The sequence below is a fragment of the Myotis davidii genome, unplaced genomic scaffold, assembly GCF_000327345.1.
Source record: "Myotis davidii unplaced genomic scaffold, ASM32734v1 scaffold807, whole genome shotgun sequence".
Classification (NCBI taxonomy): domain Eukaryota; kingdom Metazoa; phylum Chordata; class Mammalia; order Chiroptera; family Vespertilionidae; genus Myotis; species Myotis davidii.
Genome location: NW_006298272.1, coordinates 1,557,364 through 1,575,615, shown reverse-complemented (window position 1 = coordinate 1,575,615; position 18,252 = coordinate 1,557,364). Strand labels below are relative to the sequence as shown.

Below are 18,252 nucleotides of genomic sequence, written 5' to 3'. Positions count from 1 at the left end.
GGCTGAGGAAAACCCCCCACCCCACCCCACCCGCCCCTCAGTGCAAGAATTTTGTGCACCGGGCCTCTTGTTTAGTTATATACCTTTACTGAAATTCTTTATTTCTTTGTATGACTTATTGTCTAGTTTCTTTTTGTTTTACCCTGAAGGCCTCCCATGGGCATTTCTCCTGGGGCACGTGTATAAGCAGCAAACTCCCTGATGTTTGCTTATTTTTAATTTTCTTTTAATTTCTACATTTTGAAGGGCATTGTGCTGTAAGAGCACACTTTGTTGACAGGTTGTTTTACTTCCCCAGCACTTTAGAATATCGCCCGCTCCCTGGTCCTCTGGTTCCTGGGGAGACAGACGATGCTTCCGGTCGTGGTGCAGAGTCTGTGTCTCTAACGGGTCTCAGGTCTCGTGCTGCTTTCGAGATTCACTTTGACTGTCAGCGGCGTGAGGGTGATGTGCCTCCGCGGGAATCTCTGTGAATTTATCCTCCTTGGCGTGGGCTCAGGTTCGCAAACGTGTAGATTCACTTCTGTGAGCAAATCTTGGGAAGTTTTGTCATTGTTTCTTCAAATATCCTTCCCCCTTTTCTCCCTCCTCCTGGGTCTTCACTGCACGTCCTGCAGTGCCTGGTGGTGTCCATCTGCCTCTCTGATAGGTGTGTTCTCTGCAGGCTTTGTCTCTGCAGCTGTGTCCAACTCCCGCCCCACCCGTGCCCCCCCTCTCCCCGCAGGAGAACCCCTACCTGTGCAGCAACGAGTGTGACGCCTCGAACCCGGACCTGGCCCACCCGCCGCGGCTCATGTTGGACCGGGAGGACGAGGGGCTGGCCACGTACTGGCAGAGCGTCACGTGGAGCCGCTACCCGGAGGGAGGGAGGGAAGGAGGAAAGGGAAAAGAAAGGAAAGGAACAGTAAAGAACAGAAAAATGAGAAAAGACAGCCGCTCCCAGTCTGCAGATCGGCACTGTCTGGCTGGGGCACCCCTTCAGTGCTCACCCACACCCCTGTTTGCTCTCTGTCTTTGCTTTCCCTTCTTGCACTGACTCTAACGACCAATAGAACATGGAAGACAGGGGTCTCGTCCGGTGTTTCCTGAGATGGCACCTGCCCAGCCACAGCACGACTTCCTAATCCCGTTACCCACAGACTTCTGAACGTGCCCGCTTTCCAAAGACACTCTCTCTGCTTCTGCAGCCCCCCTTCCCGGGCTTCTCACGGGGTGTTGTTCGCCTCAGTCTAGCGTTTCCCCAGGTGCCTTTGGTTGTTCACTTGCCTTAAAACGGTGTGATATTTCTCCCTCCTTTTTCTGCCTTGAGAGTAAGTTTGGCAAAACAAAGACCAGCCCTGCAGGTCAGTCCTCAGGTATCCCCCCTTGTAGAGTCAGACAGAAAAATAATAATCTGTTGGATGTGTTCGATGATTATTGACTCTCTTAGTACACATTAAAGCCAAAGATATTAGAGACTGTTATTGATTTGTTCTGTAATACATTCCAGTAATTTTCTCTTTTCAACACTCAGATTTTAATGAAATGATTAGTAGGTGTTCTCTTTAATTAGGCTACTGGCGGACAATGGAGTTGGCATCTACAGACACTTGAACTTTCCAATAGGAAGCTCTTGCATTAGCCCATACTCCTTTCTCTCGCCCTCATTAAATTCCACTGGCACCTTTACAAGAGCACACCCTGTCCTGGACCAGCACAGAGGAAAGCGTGCTGCCTGGAGTGGGAGGGGAAGGAGCGGTGTTCCAAATTTCTAATTCCCCCTGGCAACCCCATCAAGCAAATACTTACTGGACTTCTCCTGGGGCCGCATGTGTGAGGGAGGGAGAGGAGAGAGACCAGGGATCCATACTGTTACAGAATTTACCAGGCGACCGGAAAATACCCAGGAGTACTTGGAGATACAGGAAAACCCATGTATTTTCAGATGTTCCACGTGTACTAGTGCAGTGGCTCAGGGGAGACGGTTTCTCTCCAAATCCTGAGCAAACCAATATGGAGGAAGCTCCCCCTTTATCCCCTTTGGTTTCTTTGTCCCCCAAATATGGGTGGGACTTCCGGACCTTTTGCGGGCTTTGCAAAAAGCCCTGTGTGTGGGGATGGGGGCCTTGAGACCACACCTGAAGGCCTGGCCTGGCGCCAATGCTAATAACCTCTCTGGGGGTTGTGTGTTGTTCATGGACTGTGGCCTCTGTAAAATGGGAGCATTTAGGTAACAGGTCTTGCAAGACCAGGCTGTGGAGGAAAGGGGCAGTGACTTAACTATAGGCCATCGAGAGTGTGCATTAGGCTCCTGCCCAGATTCAGATTGCCAGCCCCCCAAAATGTCTTATTTCCCCATCAATACGAATGGTGTCCCCTCCATGCAAGGAAGAGGCACCCCGAAGCACTGGTGTCCTCAGCACCTACGTCTGCATTTGTTTGGGTTTTGCCTGAGCCGCTCTCCGCCTGAATTCCTGAGGATGTTTTAGATGCTTCGGGAGTCCCAGACCCAGGCCAGCCGAGAGCAATAGTTTAAAGAGGGGGCGTCAGGCAGTGCCATGGACACAGAGAAATGCCCCAGGAAATGGAGCGTTCTCCCAGTTTGCCCAGGGAGAGGGAAGAGCTGCTGCGTTTTGCGATGGGATGTGGACGGGTTTGTGAACCTGGGTGATTGCAGACACATGCTGTGCAGCACCCACCTTAAACCTTCGCCATCAAAACCCTGATCACATGAAAAGAGCCCAGCTCAACCCTAAAATGCCCTCAAGGGCATCCTTGGAGAAAAGGGGCCCTGAGGGGTTGTGTATGAAGAGCAACGTGAAACACGTGAGCCTTCTTCAGGGTCCTAAAAGCCCACGTCAGGGTCCTAAAAGCCTGGCACTTGACAAAGACCCCTGGTTTGCAAATGCTTCCATCCACTTTCAGAGTGCTATTTACCAGGCTCTGAGTCCCACAGAGATGTGTTTGCAAATAGGTTCCCCCCTCGTTCCTTTTTGCCATTTGCGATGATTGTCTTCAGCCCGGGGCCACTTCTCCACCCGAATACCGATTGAGACCAGGACCCCGCGGAGGAGCGACTTCACTGAGCTGTTATCTGGGTCCGTTTTAATGTCTGTCATCAATCACAGAGAAAACGCTCTATTTTGAGACAAATAGGAACAATCCTGCCCATTGATTGTGGAGGTCTATTTTAGAATGTCTGCTGCCTGTAAGTCTTTGCTGCTTTTAAAACAGATTTTAGAACTCGCCCAGAGAGAAAATGGCAAGTTGCTGCTGGGCATCAAACCACAATTACACTGTTTCAGTCGCAGGAAGAAAATCCTGCATTTCCTGTGTTTTCGTTTTTTGTTTTTAAATATATCTTTATTGATGTCAGAGAGGAAGGGAGAGGGAGAGATAGAAACATCCATGATGAGAGAGAATCACTGATCGGCTGCCTCCTGTACGCTCCTCACTGGGGATCGAGCTGCAACCTGGGCCTGGGCCCTGACCAGGATCAAACCCGGGACCCTTCAGTCCCCAGGCCGACGCTCTATCCACTGAGTCACACCAGCCAGGGCCATTTCATGTGTTTTTGCTGCTGTGTGAAAAATGACCATTGATCCTCGTAATGATCTACTGAAAGCGGAACTTGTCGTTTACCTGTGCGTTGCTGATGGTCCCCTTTCATTCCCTTACTTCGTTGTCCTCGGAGTGGATCAGATCAGCCCCGCCCTTTGCCAGGTTTTTGCCACTAAGAAGTGTCACTGCGTCTCGGAAGCTGCCAGCTGGTGTCGTGGCCAGACAGTCTACTCTGCCTGGTGCCATCGCCAGGTAGTCTGCTCTGCCTGGTGTGGTGGGCGGGTAGTGTGCTCTGCCTGGTGTGGTGGCCGGGTAGTCTGCTCTGCCTGGTGTGGTGGCCAGACAGTCTACTCTGCCTGGTGCCATCACCAGGTAGTCTGCTCTGCCTGGTGTGGTGGGCGGGTAGTGTGCTCTGCCTGGTGTGGTGGGCGGGTAGTGTACTCTGCACAGCTTATTGAATGGCCTGATCTGTGGGGAGGAAATAGCAGGAGCTCCGTCTCATACACAAGCCCTCTGACATGTGTGAGTGTGATGGGGTCGGCCTGTCCCCCTAACCTGGGCTGACTTGGTCCTCAGCCCCTCGGGGAACCTCATTACCATGGGAGGAGGGACTTGGTCCTGCCGGCCCCCGAGTGGCAATGCCCACCGCCTCCCACAGCAAAGGAGCCACTGCGAATCAGAAAAGGAGCCTCGTTCATAAATCCCTCCCTGAGAGCAAGATGTTAGAGCAACAGGAAATGGCTGCCTGGGTCACAGTCATCTTCAGTCCGCAAGCCTGAGGGGTTGATGTTTGTTCCCTGTCATCCCCACCCGTCCCCTCCTTCGATGGCCGTGGTTCATTGGAAGGTTCCTAGTACAGCAGCCTCTTCTTCATTGTTGGGGAGGGAAGGCATCCTTCTCCCCACGGGCTGAGCATTGCGCTTTGCGATAGGATATGGACGGGGTTTGTGAACCTGTGTGATTGCAGACACATGCTGTGCAGAACCCGGAGGGCACGGTTTGATGCTTGGTTGGGGCATATGCCCGAGTTTCAGGCTGAATCCCCAGTGTGGGGCGTGCAGGAGGCAGCCGATCCATGGTTCTCATCATCGATGTTTCTCTCTCGCTCTCCCTTCCTCTCTGAAATCAATACGAATATATATTTTAAAGAAACACGGAGACAAAACAGCCCAGCAGGACAGAACGCATCCTCATTCCTGTGGGTGGGCGCTGAGGCGGTTGACCAGGCGATGTTCCATCCCCCAGGTCCCGAGTGGTCCGTGCTGAGAAGTGGCCACGGCTTTGGTTGGACCCGAAGCCCAGGGTTCCTCTGCACCGTGTTCCTCCCACGTGTCTCCTGAGAGGGGTAGTTGCTGAATGACTGGGGCTGTGAGCTGTGAACGGACCGTTTCTCAGTGGATGGGAGCAAGGTGGGGCCACAATTAGCTCCAGACCCGGGTGCAGTTCCGAGGAGCCATGGGCATCACCGCACGGCTCTGCTCAGGCTGCTGGCCAGGCTCCTGCCCGCCCTCCAGGGGGGCAGGCAGAGACGGTGGGCTGCAAGGACACCTGGGAGGAAGGGGCTCCGGATAATGCAGAGACTATGGGTGTCTCTAAGGAGCTGCTCACCCTGCGGACTGAGGTTGCCGGCTCCCTTTTCTGGGATGAGAATGGCAACCCCAGGCTCTGAGTGTTCTAGGTCACCCCTGACTCAGCGCAAAGAAGTCCCTGCCAGGCCCACGCTGTGGTATTTTTACAGATGCTTTCCACACGTGTGCACTTAGATTTAATTCCAGCCACCGTCATCGCTACCTCCCTACACATGCCCTGACTCAGCCACTGGCCTCGGTAATTAAAACTGAGTGCCGGGCGCTATTTCAGGCCCCTTGTGAGAATAAAGATTGTATCTCCACTCTCGGAGAGCGGCATGAGTTACAGTGGCAGGAAAACAGTCCTATATAATAAAAGCCTAATATGCAAATCAACTGAACTGTGCAACGATGGGCAGAACGACCAGGCGCTATGACGCGCACTGACCACCAGGGGGCAGATGCTCAATGCAGGAGCTGCCCCAGCCCACAGGCCCCAGGCCAGCCAAGGTGGATACCAGTGAGGGCCCCCTGATTGCCCTGCCAGTTGCCCCACAGAGGGAGGCGACCAGCAGTGGTGGCGTGGTGGGACCGGTGAGTGGCAACGTCAGGCTAGCCAAGGCAGGTGCCAGCAGAGGCCCCCCCAACTGCCCCTCTGATGGCCCCAGAGATCCGCCCTGATTGCTGGCCAGACCTAGGGACCCGACCTGTGCACGAATTTCATGCACTCGGCCTCTAGTGCAGTGGTCGGTAAACTCACTAGTCAACAGAGCCAAATATCAACAGGACAACGATTGAAATTTCTTTTGAGAGCCAAATTTTTTAAACTTAAACTATATAGGTAGGTACATTGTTATTAACTTAATTAGGGTCCTCCTAAGGCTTAGGAAGAGCCACACTCAAGGGGCCAAAGAGCCGCATGTGGCTCGCGAGCCGCAGTTTGCTGACCACGGCTCTAGTGAGTAAATAAGCCAGTGAGATATTTTCACAAAATGACCACAAGGGCACAGCAGGGAGCAAGATGGGGAGCAGGGAGGGAGGTCGGGGGCAGTCAGCCTGTGGCCCAGGGGGGAGATGTCGGAAGGAGACCAATGGGGAGGAATGTGTGCAGAGGCCCTGAGTGGGGCCACGCTCGGTGTGCTCCAGGCAAGGAAGGAAGGCAAGCGGATCAAACCTGAGTGCGGGGACCACCGACTCTCATGGCATGAATGGAGGCTGCTGCTATTCACATGGTCTGGAAGAAACCCCATTTGCTTTGACCAGCAATAGAAACAAGGTGTTCCTGGCTCATTCGCAGCATAAGCGTTCCCTGCAGGGCCTTGCGGGGACAGCCGGGGCCTCAGGGAGGACTGGCCCTGGTCCCTCTCTGCCCAGTGCCACTGGCTTCTCCACCTTCTCCGCTGCTCGGGTGTGAGCCATCCTCCCGTGGGTGCGGGATAGACCTGAGCCAGGCACCCTGAGGCGCCGGCCACCTGCTCACCTGAGAGACATAAGCGTTCAGCCTCCCTCGGGGGTGCTTCCTGGGAAATGCCGGAGACGTCAGTTCTGAAAGACGTCACTGCAGCGTTTAGGACAGCATTGCACGTGCAATTCACCATTTCCCCCAAAAGGCAGACCCCGAAGTCATCGACGGACCCGGCGGAGACAGTGCCCAGCTCCCTGCACATTGGCTTGGCTGACTGATTCCCGAAGTCCTGCCGGGACCACGGAAAGATCCACGTCCATCCGTGCGCGTGGGGAGTCGGAAGGACCCACCTAACCGCAGGGCCTCTCCTTCATCCTTAGAGCAGACAGACAGTTCACGTGGAGAACTCAGGGCCCTTTCCTCCAGGGGAGGTGTCTGCGGTGGCACAGCCACGGGAGCCACGGGAGTGGCCGCTTCCACCCGTGGCCAACCTGCACGGCTTTATCACAAAGGTCAGAAGAGGGGGTGCGTCGAGGGTCAGAAGCAGCCCTTCATCTGCGTGGACGTCTTCCTAAACATGAAGAATGTGAAGTGTTGCTTTTGCAGAGCGGGTGTGGGAACAGGACGGCCTCTGAGTGTCATGGCTCGCCGTTCTCTCCTGAGTGTGTTGCTTTCTGAATGAGCCCGGGCGGCCCCTGAGGCCTGCTGCAAGCGGGCTGTGAGATTGTTCGTCTTCTGCATCTCCCATGAGAGAAAGTGGTGCCGACAGTGTCGCTCTTCAACACTCTGTACTCACACCCGAGTCTGCTTGCTCCTTCAAATATCCGTCAGGCCCTGGTGGGGGCTCCACTGATGGGAACGTTCTCCCATAGACCATAGGGCTGCCGTTCAATGCCCAGTCAGGGCACACACAGGAGACAACAGACTGGTGTTTCTCTCTCACATCAATGCTCCCCTCTCTCTCCCCCGCCTGCTTCTCTCTCTAATATATATCTCATTGGGTGAGGCTTACAAACAAAGAAGTAAATGTCACTCAGGCTGCGGGAGGCCACGGCATGCTCCCCTGCTCTGCTCACCCCCGGACCCTCCTCAGTGGCCCCTTCAGCACAGGCCATGCGACTCGTCCCCTTGTGGTAGGGTTGGGCACGAGGACCCTCTCCTGCAGGCTCCCTTCACCTGCTGGGCAGCACCGACCACATCTTCCTGTAGCCGCTGGGCCAAGCCACGTGGTCATGTATCCCCGAGAGCAGACCCCGTCATCTCAGAGAGATGGGGTTCCCCCAGGAAAGGCCCCGCGCTGTCACCAGGCTCCGCCAGAATAACAGCCGGCCCCGTATGTGTGACCCCTTTGCCACTGACCACCCCCAGCCCCTTCCCTCGGTGACCCCACACTGCGGTTGGCTCTGTGAGCTTCTGTTTGTTTTTCTTGTCTGTGCACTTGTTGCTCTCAGTGTCTGACCCCACGCAGGAGTGAGGTCACGTGGTTCTTAGCTTTCCTGCGTGACTCACATGGTTCAGCGTGATGTTCTTACGATGCATCCTTGCTGGCACCCGTGGCAGTGTTCCGGCTTTCCTTACTGCCGAGTGGCAGCCCAGTGTGTCTATGGGCCACACGAGACTGACGTTCCAAGCAGGGACTCCTCAAGGGACACAGGGAACCTGTCCTTCCTGAAATGCGTTCCTGGCCTTGTGGGGGGCAGCCCTGTCCAGCCGCCGGAGCCCCCTGCTCACCAGGACTCGGTGGCCACTGTGGCAGGACGAGCTGTCGACCTCAGAATAAGCCCAGCACCAACCAGCCAGCCCAGCACGACCCACCTGGATCAGCCCTCGGGCATCCTGCTCCTCCCGCGGGGCTGGCCGACCTCTGGCCTGGACACGCTGCCCCCCGTTGTACATCAGGGAGGCAGCATCATTGAAAAGCAATAAGTGTGGCCTGGCCAGTGTGGCTTGGTGGTTTGATTCCAGGTCAGGGCACATGCCTGGGTTGTGGGCTCTATCCCCAGTGTGTGGCGTACAGGAGGTAGCTGGTCGATGACTCTCTCTCATCATTGATGTTTCTCTCTCTCTCTCTCTCTCTCCCTCTCATTTCCTCTCTGAAATCAATAAAAATATTTTTAAAAAGCTGTGAGTGCAGGTTAGAAACATGGTCAGTAGGCTGATGGCATCCGCGTCTCTGGGCTGGGGCATGAGTGTTTTCATATTCTTGGGTGGGGCTTTACCCTTTTCCCTGCCAGGCGCTGACTGTTAGGAAGAAGGGCTGCTGTAGAGTTCCTGAACCCCAGCGTCCATCCTGGTCGTGTGTGGGGGGGTCTAAGCTGGTCACTGTGACGGACACGGGGGTTGGGTGAGTCCTTGCAGGGGAGGATGGCTTGTGGGCCACGCGGTGCTTGTCTCTGGTGACACGGCTGTGATTTGGCGGAACAGACACTAGTATTTGGTGTCAGAAGACCCCACTTTCCTTCTTGGAATCATGGGCCTACCACTGCGCTGCCTCCTGCACGCCTCAGCTGCTGTTCATCAGGGAGGGCAGCATCCTTCCGTGTGCGTCTCACAGCGATGCGGTCACGTGGCCTGCTGCCGTGGGTGACTGAGACTCGGGGAATTGCATGTGGAAGCACCGCCTCGCTCTGCAGTATGAGGCAGCAGGGAGATGATGCTGGAATCCTGTGTATCGGGAGCTGTGGGGCTGGGAGCTCTGGGATCGGAGGAATCTAGGCTGCGTTAACTCTGTACGAGTCCCTGGAGCCCAATGTTCTGTTCTTCACGTCAGAGATAGACCGAGTATCTCATCAGGTGCAATTCAACTGCTGGGCGATTCAGACAGCAATTTCCCTGGCTTCGCTGGGACAGAATCTATATATACAAAAGGATAATATGCAAAGTGTCCCCTCAGGAGTTTGACCAGGAGACCAGGAGTTCGATCGCTCCCTATGACGTGCGCTGACCACCAGGGGGTGGCACACAACAAAGGGAGGCCTCTGCCAGCAGGTGGCAGCCGGGGAAGGGAGGCCCCGGCCAGCAGCCAGAAGGCCCCGATTGGTCCTGATTGCCGGCCAGGCACAGGGACCCTAACTGTGCATGAATTTTGTGCACCAGGCCTCTAGTTGATATATAATACGGTGACACCAACTTCTAAAAATTACGCCAGGTACTGAAATTTTCTGATAACAATTTGCTTGAATGATAGCAAGTGAACACAAACATGCATACACTTCTGTGTGACGTGTATTTATGGTGTGCGTGCGATTACAAGCAGACTGCACATATGCTTCCTGTTCTCCCAATGGCTTGGATGTTCCAAGGCAGCTTCCATCCTCAGAACATGTAGAAAGACCATTAGGCATTTCCTTCCATAATACTTGGGTTTCCAGGCCTGCGAAAAGAACAAGAGTTTCACTGAAATATTAAAATTCTCCCAGGAGCCCTGCGGATTCGTTCCTTGCCCTTAGGAAATGTAACTGGCAAAGGCCCTGCCTGCAGATTCCTGGTGAGCAGTGTGTTAACGCAAGGTTATAATTGCAGGATCTAAAGGTCTGTTCATTAAAAGTGTTTCCAGCTCAAATAATCGGCTTACTTGAAGCTGTGTTTCAGGCCAACATGGAAATGGAGCATAGATGTCAGCCACTTGGAAGGAAAACATCTGTAGGAGGTCTGAGGGCTCTCTGCCTCGACAGAGCCCTTAGAATGCAAGTACCGAGGGGATGGTCACAGAAGGAGACCTGCTGGGAACCTGTGCCGAAAACCCAACCTTGGCATTTGCTGGGGTCGGGGGAGCAAGCCCCATATTCTGTGTGAAAGTGCATGTAAAATAGGAAACTGTACACCATGTCATCTATAATCTACTTGCCTATGGATTTATTTATTCAACTAAAATTCCTTATCTCCATGGAAGCAATCTTTTAAACTACCCTTCCTACTTTAATTTTATATATTTTTAATTGATTGATTTCAGAGAGGAAGAGAGAGAGAGAGAGAGATAGAGACATCAATGCTGAGAGGGAATCACTGATCGGCTGCCTCCTGCACGCCCCCTACTGGGGATTGAGCCTATGACCCCCGGTATGTACCCTGACTGAGAGTGAGCGGTGACCTTCTGGTTCAGAGGTTGACACTCAACCACTGAGCCGTGTCGGCCAAGAGCAATCTTTCATCTCAGACCTACATTAGCATGCTCTCTGGATTCAGTTCTGGGCCCAATGAAGAAGCTAAGTGCTACCTCATTTACATTCATTAATTACAATCACTTTACCTCTTGGGACTTCCATTTGAAGACGATTTTCATTGAACTATCAATGGCCTCAGCCACGATTTTTGTGAGTGTGTTAGGCAGCGTGAACCTTATATGGATGCTAACGATGCCGAGAGCCACGGCTTTGGGGTAATTGTAATGATGGAGGCGTCCTCCAAGTCAATTCGGTATAGATTTTCACTAATGCGGCTCACGCTAATGGACGCCGGTCAATGCCGCCGTAGGACGATTGCTTATACAAGTGATTATTTCATGAGGCTCGATCTTTTCTGAAGCCGTGACACTATCTTGAGTCTGAAGATATTAAGTTGCCGGAACATCCGCGTTTTCCTGGTGGGTCCGGAAGTCACAAGGAGTGAGCAGAGCCACGAGGTGGGCTTGTTGTTTCTGAAAAGAAAGACCACAAATCCGGCTCTGTCTTCCTGGCTACACGGTCAGGACAGGGAGGGCCTGCTGGGCCCTGCCCCAGGGACGAAGCTTTGGGATGACTTCCATTTCGTGATCCATCTGTCTCTTTCCAATTTTAGAAAAGTCATTCTCCGGCGCTGAATCTCCAGCGGCGTGTGATCTTTGCTTTCTGTTGTGTTGCCTTTTTCCTATTGATTTGCAAGCTTTCTCCATCATGTTATAACCGTGTCCTTGTTTGGATCTGTGGCGTGAATGCGTCCTACTTTCCTGGAGTTCCTTTCACTCTTCCTTTCATGATGATCACTCGGTGTGTTCCCATACGGCACCCTGGCTTACCACCCAGTTCTGAAGACGCTTCCTAATGGGTTCCCATCCGGAGGTTTCATTGCTTCGCATTTCGTTGGCACCTGGGTCTGCAGTTCCTCGGGAAGAGATGTGTGTCTACCTTGTGAGGTAGGGACCAGCCTTCCGCCCGCCTGGCTGTCTAGTTGGCGGCACCGTCGGTGAGAAGACCTCTGTTTCCCGTGCACTGAGCCGGCTTTTCATCAGCCCGCCATCTGCATCTGTGCGGCTTTAGCTGAGGGCTTTATTTTTTAAAAGATATCTTTTTATTGATTTTTAGAGAGAGGAAGGGAGAGGAAGATAGGGAGCATCAATGAGAGAAACATCAAGATTGATCGACTGCCTCCTGCGCGTTGCCTGTTGGGGATCAAACCCACAACCAGGCATACACCCTGACCCGGAATTGAACCATGACCTCCTGGTGCAGGGGTCGATGCTCAACCACTGAGCCACACCAGCCGGTTGCAGGGCCTTTCTGTTCTGTCCCACTGGCTGTTTGTCGAGGTTTGCACCAACTAAACGTTGTGTGCATTGCTACAGCTTTGTAATCAGGCATGATATTAAGTAGCATAAGATCTCCGTTTGTCTTCTTCAACCTGGTCTGGGATGTTCTTGACCCAGACCATCTTCCTCAGATCTATCTCAGGAACAGACACCCGCACACTCCGCCACGGTTGACTGCCATGTGCAGCCAAGCCAGAGAGTCCCCATCGAAGAACTTGGGAGAAGTTTGCCAAGTTCCTAACAGGCCCCGTGGAAAAGTCTACCTACTGATCAAAAGTGACTCATTCTGCAAAATGCATGGTGCTAATTGGTCCCCAGAGACAGCCTGGGCGTTATTCCCTGGAGAAAATCTCCTTGATCACCTGGTTCACCATGACGGCCTGTCACCATGAGCTGCTCCCAGCAGACACCTCTTCTCTTCAAGGCATTCGTTTACTTCCTTCCGTTTATCATCACGTCTTCCCTCTCTGACTCACGTCGAAGTGAGAATTGCTAGGTAAACCAGGAAAGCTTTTTCCTTAAAGACCTTTCAAACCCCACAGCTTTAACATCCACTTGCTACTGAGTTATTGTTAGATTTAGATTTAGTGGAAAATGGGCTTCCTATTAGTCCTTTGGTTTTTAAGCTCATAAATCCCTTTCATTAAACCCTTTTTATGAAGATTTAGCGCACTCCCACGGCACTTGATAATATCGCTGTGAACAGCTCGAGCTCACCGAGAGCTACTGTTATGAAATGGGTTTTAAGAGCACAACGTCCTTGGCAATCATTTCCTGTCTGAAGTGGGAGAATGAAAGCCTGGATGACACTTGTGCTCAGGTACCCACACTACGCGCAATCAGCCAAGTGTCCCGGCTCTCTGGAACTTTCTTCTTCCTACCGTCAGACATTTCCACTCAGGTCCTTTGCCCATTTTTAAATTGGCTTCTTTGTGTGTGTGTGTGTGTTGAGTTGTAAAAGTTCTTTATATGAATTTTGGATATTAATCCCAAAGAAACACAAAACACTAATTTGAAAGAATATATGCACCCCTATGTTCATTGCAGTGTTATTTACACCAGCCAAGATGTGGCAACGGCCCACCTGCCCATCAGTAGACGAGTGGGTAAAATTGCTATGGTACCTCTACACTATGGACCACTACTTGGAGGTAGAAAAGAAGGGTCTCGCCCTAACCCGTCTGGCTCAGTGGATAGAGCGTCAGCCTGCAGACTGAAGGGTCCCAGGTTTGATTCTGGTCAAGGGCATGTGCCTTGGTTGTGGGCACATCCCCAGTAGGAGATGTGCAGGAGGCGGCTGATCACTGTTTCTCTGTCATTGATGTTTCTAATTCTCTATCCCTCTCCCTTCCTCTCTGTAAAAAATCAATGAAATATATTTAAAAGAAAAAGAAAAGAAGGGTCTGTTACCATTTGCGACAGGAGGGACCTGGAGAGCCTCACGCTAAGTGAGATAAGCCAGTCAGAGAAAGACAGGCACCATGTGACTTCACCTCATGTGCAATCTAATGAACAAAATAAATGAATAAACAAAATAGAGACTTAACAGATACAGAGAGCAGACAGGCAGCTGGCAGAGGGGAGGCGGGAGGGGGCTGGGTGTGAAAGGTAAAGGGATTTGGAGAAAACACACACAAAGAAACCTCCTAGACACAGACTGCATTGCAGAGGTTACCAGAAGGAAAGGGGGGTGGATAGGAGGGTAAAGGTGTCTTAAACGCTGGTGGAAGGAAATTTGACTTTGGGTGGTGAACACACAATGTAATATACAGAGACGTGTTTGAGAAATGTACATCTGAAAACCTGTATGTTTTTATCAAGCAATGTTCACCAATATATTCATCACATCCTATATAATAAAAGCCTAATATGCAAATAGACCAGCCGGCAGAACAACCAGCTGCTATGACATGCACTGACCACCAGGGGGCAGACACTTAACATGGGAGCTGCCCCCAGCCCTCAGGCCCCAGGCCAGCCAAGGTGGGTACCAGCAGGCCCCCCCCACCCCCAATCACCCTGCTGGTCACCCCACAGAGGGAGGAGACCAACGGTAGTGGTAGGGGGTGGGGCCAGTGAGTAGGTGGCGCCAAGCTTGCCCAGGTGGGTGCCAGTGGGAGTGGGGGTAGGCCCTGATCACCCCACTGGTCACCCCACAGATCATCTCTGATTGCCAGCCAGGCCTAGGGACCCAGCCCGTGCATGAATTTCATGCACCGGGCTTCTAGTTTTTTTATAAAATTAAAAAAACACACACACATATTTGACTGTATTTAAACCTATTGGTGGGAAATGGCCAGATACAGAAAATAAAACCCAGCTAACAGTATTTGGTGGCTACTTAATGCTGATCTCAGACGGAGAGACGTGGGAGTGGTGTGACAACCGTTGTTTTGTCCCCTCCCATGACGGCTGTAATTCCAGCTGACGGTGAGTCAGGTGTGCTAATTTGACAGCATCAATGGTCAGTCTGTCTCAGTTATGGTCTCCACTCGGGTGTCAGCCTAGTTGACCCCGGTGTGGCCCTGACAGGCACATGGGGAGGTAACAATGGGTCAGAACACATTCCTGCAACACAGGGACCAGATTCCGCTGTCCTGAGGCCTGTCCTCGGGAAGTGGTACCTGGGCAGAGGAGGGGGAAAAGCAATAAGCAGGGCATAGCACTGTCTGGTGTTGCTCAGTGGATAGAGCGTCGGCCTGTGGACCAAAGGGTCCCCAGTTTGATTCTGTGTTTCAGGCTTCATCTCCAGTGGGGAGCGTACAGGAGGCAGTCGATCCATGATTCTCTCTCATTGCTGATGTTTCTCTCTCTACCTCTTCCTTCCTCTCTGAAATCAATAAAAATATGTATTTTTTAAAAAGCAGGGGATAATGGCACAAAGGAGGCAGCTGTGGGAATATTTCCCCAGTTCTCCCCAAGGTTAGGTCCTAACCTGCTTCTTGGTGTGGGGGCTTCTGGCACCCAGCTGCCCACCCCATGGACTTATTATTTGGGTTTTGCACCCGATTCTACCCTGGAGTGAGGCGAGGGGTCCCCACATCCACCCACCAACAGGCAATGCTCAGGACACCAGCTGCGGGTCCTACAAGGCATTTGGTTGAGAGAGCATGAGATTCCCCAGGTCAATGGCTCAGCCCTCCAAGACCCACCTCCGCCTCAGAGACCCATGGCCAGGCCAGCCCAGGCGGGGATGCTGTGCCCTGACCAGTGGGTTATAAATCAGGGGTCACCACGGCCCCTCTTCAGGCTCCACCAACTTGCTGGAGTGGCTCACAGAGCTCAGGACCCCCCACTGACTTGCTGGTTCATTACCGAGGGTGTGCAAGGACATGTGGTGACATAGGGAGACACGGGGGCAGCGTGTCCCTTCCTCAGAGCCTCCACCTGGTCACCCACCCGAGGCTCCCCCAGCCCGTCCCTCGGGTCTTCCCAGGGGATCCATGGCACGTCATGGCCATTCCTGCCTCCGCCTTTTCGTTAACGGTGCCCTCAGGGGGACACGTGTCTCTCTTCCCCACACAGGAAATCTCACCCCTGCCAACAGGAAGTCATTGATGGGGTGGTCCCTTATCGTTCTGGGCTGCTCCTTCATGGGGGGTAACTTGATTTCTCTTTACACCTTTCATTTTGAACTAGACTACATCCCAGTGGTCTTGTTTTAGTCCTCGTCTTTGTGGGACCTCAGCCTGCAGAGCTGCAAATCGATAGTTTGCGTATGGTGTGGGTTTCCTTAATTATTCAAAATAACGCCGAGGGGAGCCATTGAGGTGAATTAGCCCTGGTGTGCATGTGTGTGTATGTGTGTGTATGTGCATGTGTGTGTGTGCGCGCGTGTGTGTGTGTGTGTGTGTATAGTTTTATGATGTTTATTTTATTTGTCAACTTTGTTACCCCCAGAAACTGAGGGGCTGAGTTACAAGGTGAGAGTCTGCAGGTGGGCGGCTGGGTCAGGTCCTCGCGCAGGTGGCCTGGTGGGACGAAGCAGCATTTGAAAAGACAGAACTGGTCCCCCATGCGCCACTATGAGCCTGCAGGTGTGGGGTGCGCCCCCCTTGTCTTCCGTGTTGCGTGTCATTCCCTCTCGTTGAGGCCTGGGAAACACCATTGCGATTTCCCACTCAGCGCAGGGCGTCAATATTCACACTGCAAACCGACTTTGCCCCACCTGACTGATCACAAATCGGTCATCATAACATTTGTCCAAAATGGTTGGGAATTAAAAAAAAAAATCACAGATCAACAACAACCAAACTAAGATGCTGGTTTTTGTGTGTGTGTTTCCAGGTCAGAACTGCGGAGGCTTAGTCCAGGGCCCCAATGGCACCATCGAGAGCCCCGGGTTCCCACACGGGTACCCCAACTACGCCAACTGCACGTGGATCGTGCTGACAGGGGAGCGCAACCGCATCCAGCTGTCCTTCCTGGCCTTCGCGCTGGAGGAGGACTTCGACATCCTGGCGGTGTACGACGGGCAGCTGCAGCAGGGCAACCTGAAAGTCAGGTAGGGCTGGCGCTGGGCGGCCGGGGCTGGGTTCCTGGGTGACCGCCGTCCCGAAACCTGATTGCAATGCATAGCTGAGTTCCATTCCGAGCAGGAAACTTTCCTACAGGCACTCCAAAGCAGGATGGAGACTGTAGCTGCACTCACAAGTCTCCCCATAGTTAAAAACCTGACTCCTCATGAAAGCAGCCATTGACTTCATTTATGAGCCTCGAATTGCTCAGGATCTGGTAAACAGTGTTGTCAAGGTAATTGAGGGAACATGATCACACACCATTGTTTTTAAGCAACTGTGGATCTAAGAGAAAAGGCACAAAGATAAATGAGTAAAATCGAGTGCTTATTCAGAGTGCAATTCAGAAAAACACACAAAAGGAACCTTTATATTGTCAGAGAAAACATTCAATAAGAAGAACATGAAAGAATACTGCAATCTTTGAAGAACTTTTGTCTTACACAATCATAATATTCTGCATCCCCCATTGGTTTTCTCTGTTGCTCTATGGTTTGTCCCATGGAGAATGGAAATAAGTTCTGGAGGATTTTAACTTACATTTTTCATTTATCCACATAGAAAAATTGCAGCTGTACAACTATTCCATTTTTTTTATTATTTTGCAAAGGGAAGACACATATCTTTCCAAAGAAACTGGAATTTCTTAGCTAGCCTGATGAACATATTTAAATGGATACATATCTATATATCAAGAGCCAGGGGCTGTCACATCCGAAACAACCAAACAGATGACCGACAGGCTGTGTGGTTAGTGAGGGACGACCAAACCATTGAACAACAGGCTGTGTGTGGTGACCAGGCTGGGAGGGGGGGCAATGAGGGGTGACCAGGCCAGCAGGGGGCACAGTTGGCGGCAACCAGGCTGGCGGGGTCGGGGGCAGTGAGGGGCAACCAGGCAGGCAGGCAGGTGAGCAGTTAGGAGCCAGTGGTCCTGGATTGTGAGAGGGATGTCCAACTGTCGGTTTAGGCCCAATCCCCAGCAGTTGGACATCCTCCGAGGGGTCCCAGATTGGAGAGGGTGCAGGCTGGGCTGAGGGGATCCCCTCCCATGCATAAATTCATACACTGGGCCTCTAGTCTATATATATAAACGCCTAAGTGGCCGTTATAACCGGTGAACCTGGTTGACTGGTCTCTATGAGCACACTGGCCACCAGGCAGCAGATCTCAACACAGGGGTTGCCCCCTGGTGGTCAGTGCACTCCCACAGCCAACCTCCCATGACTGGCCAACCTCCTGAGATCCCTCCCCCTGGACTGGGCGAGACAGCCCCCATTGGCCCTACTCGCTGTCCAGGCCAAGGGACCCCACCTGTGCACAAATTTGTGCACAGGGCCTCTAGTATGCAAATAAAGCTTAATCCCCCAGTTTTAAATGTTTGTATTAATTAGAAGTTAAGTCTTTAACTATGTCATGTAGAAAGTCGGGTAATAGGCAGAAGAAATTGTACTGCTCAGACAGATAACCTGCTTGTCAGTGCCCACTTCAGCAGTAATGCACACCATCTTGTATTTTATTCAAGGTTGTGTGGACCGAGAAGGTCTCTAGCTATAAAATTATGCAAGTATCCCTGTATGTCTAGTTAATATAAATATATATTAACAGTCTATGAAATACATTATATTACTATATTCCAAATATATTTTATTTGCATTTTCTTTTCTAATTAAATTTTATTGGGGCAACATTCGTCCACATGAACATACAGGTTTCATG

General features: G+C 52.1%; 1 protein-coding gene across 1 annotated transcript in view; it reads left to right on the top strand.

Moving 5' to 3' along the window:
- The first annotated feature begins 16,031 nt into the window (after positions 1 to 16,031).
- The window catches only part of CSMD1 (CUB and Sushi multiple domains 1), a 710,708-nt gene continuing 708,487 nt past the window's right edge, over positions 16,032 to 18,252 (top strand). Inside the window, exons 1-2 of the mRNA XM_015570591.1 lie at positions 16,032 to 16,053; positions 16,304 to 16,520. Of these exons, the coding sequence (XP_015426077.1) occupies positions 16,032 to 16,053; positions 16,304 to 16,520 (239 nt within the window). The remainder of the gene's footprint in view (positions 16,054 to 16,303; positions 16,521 to 18,252) is intronic.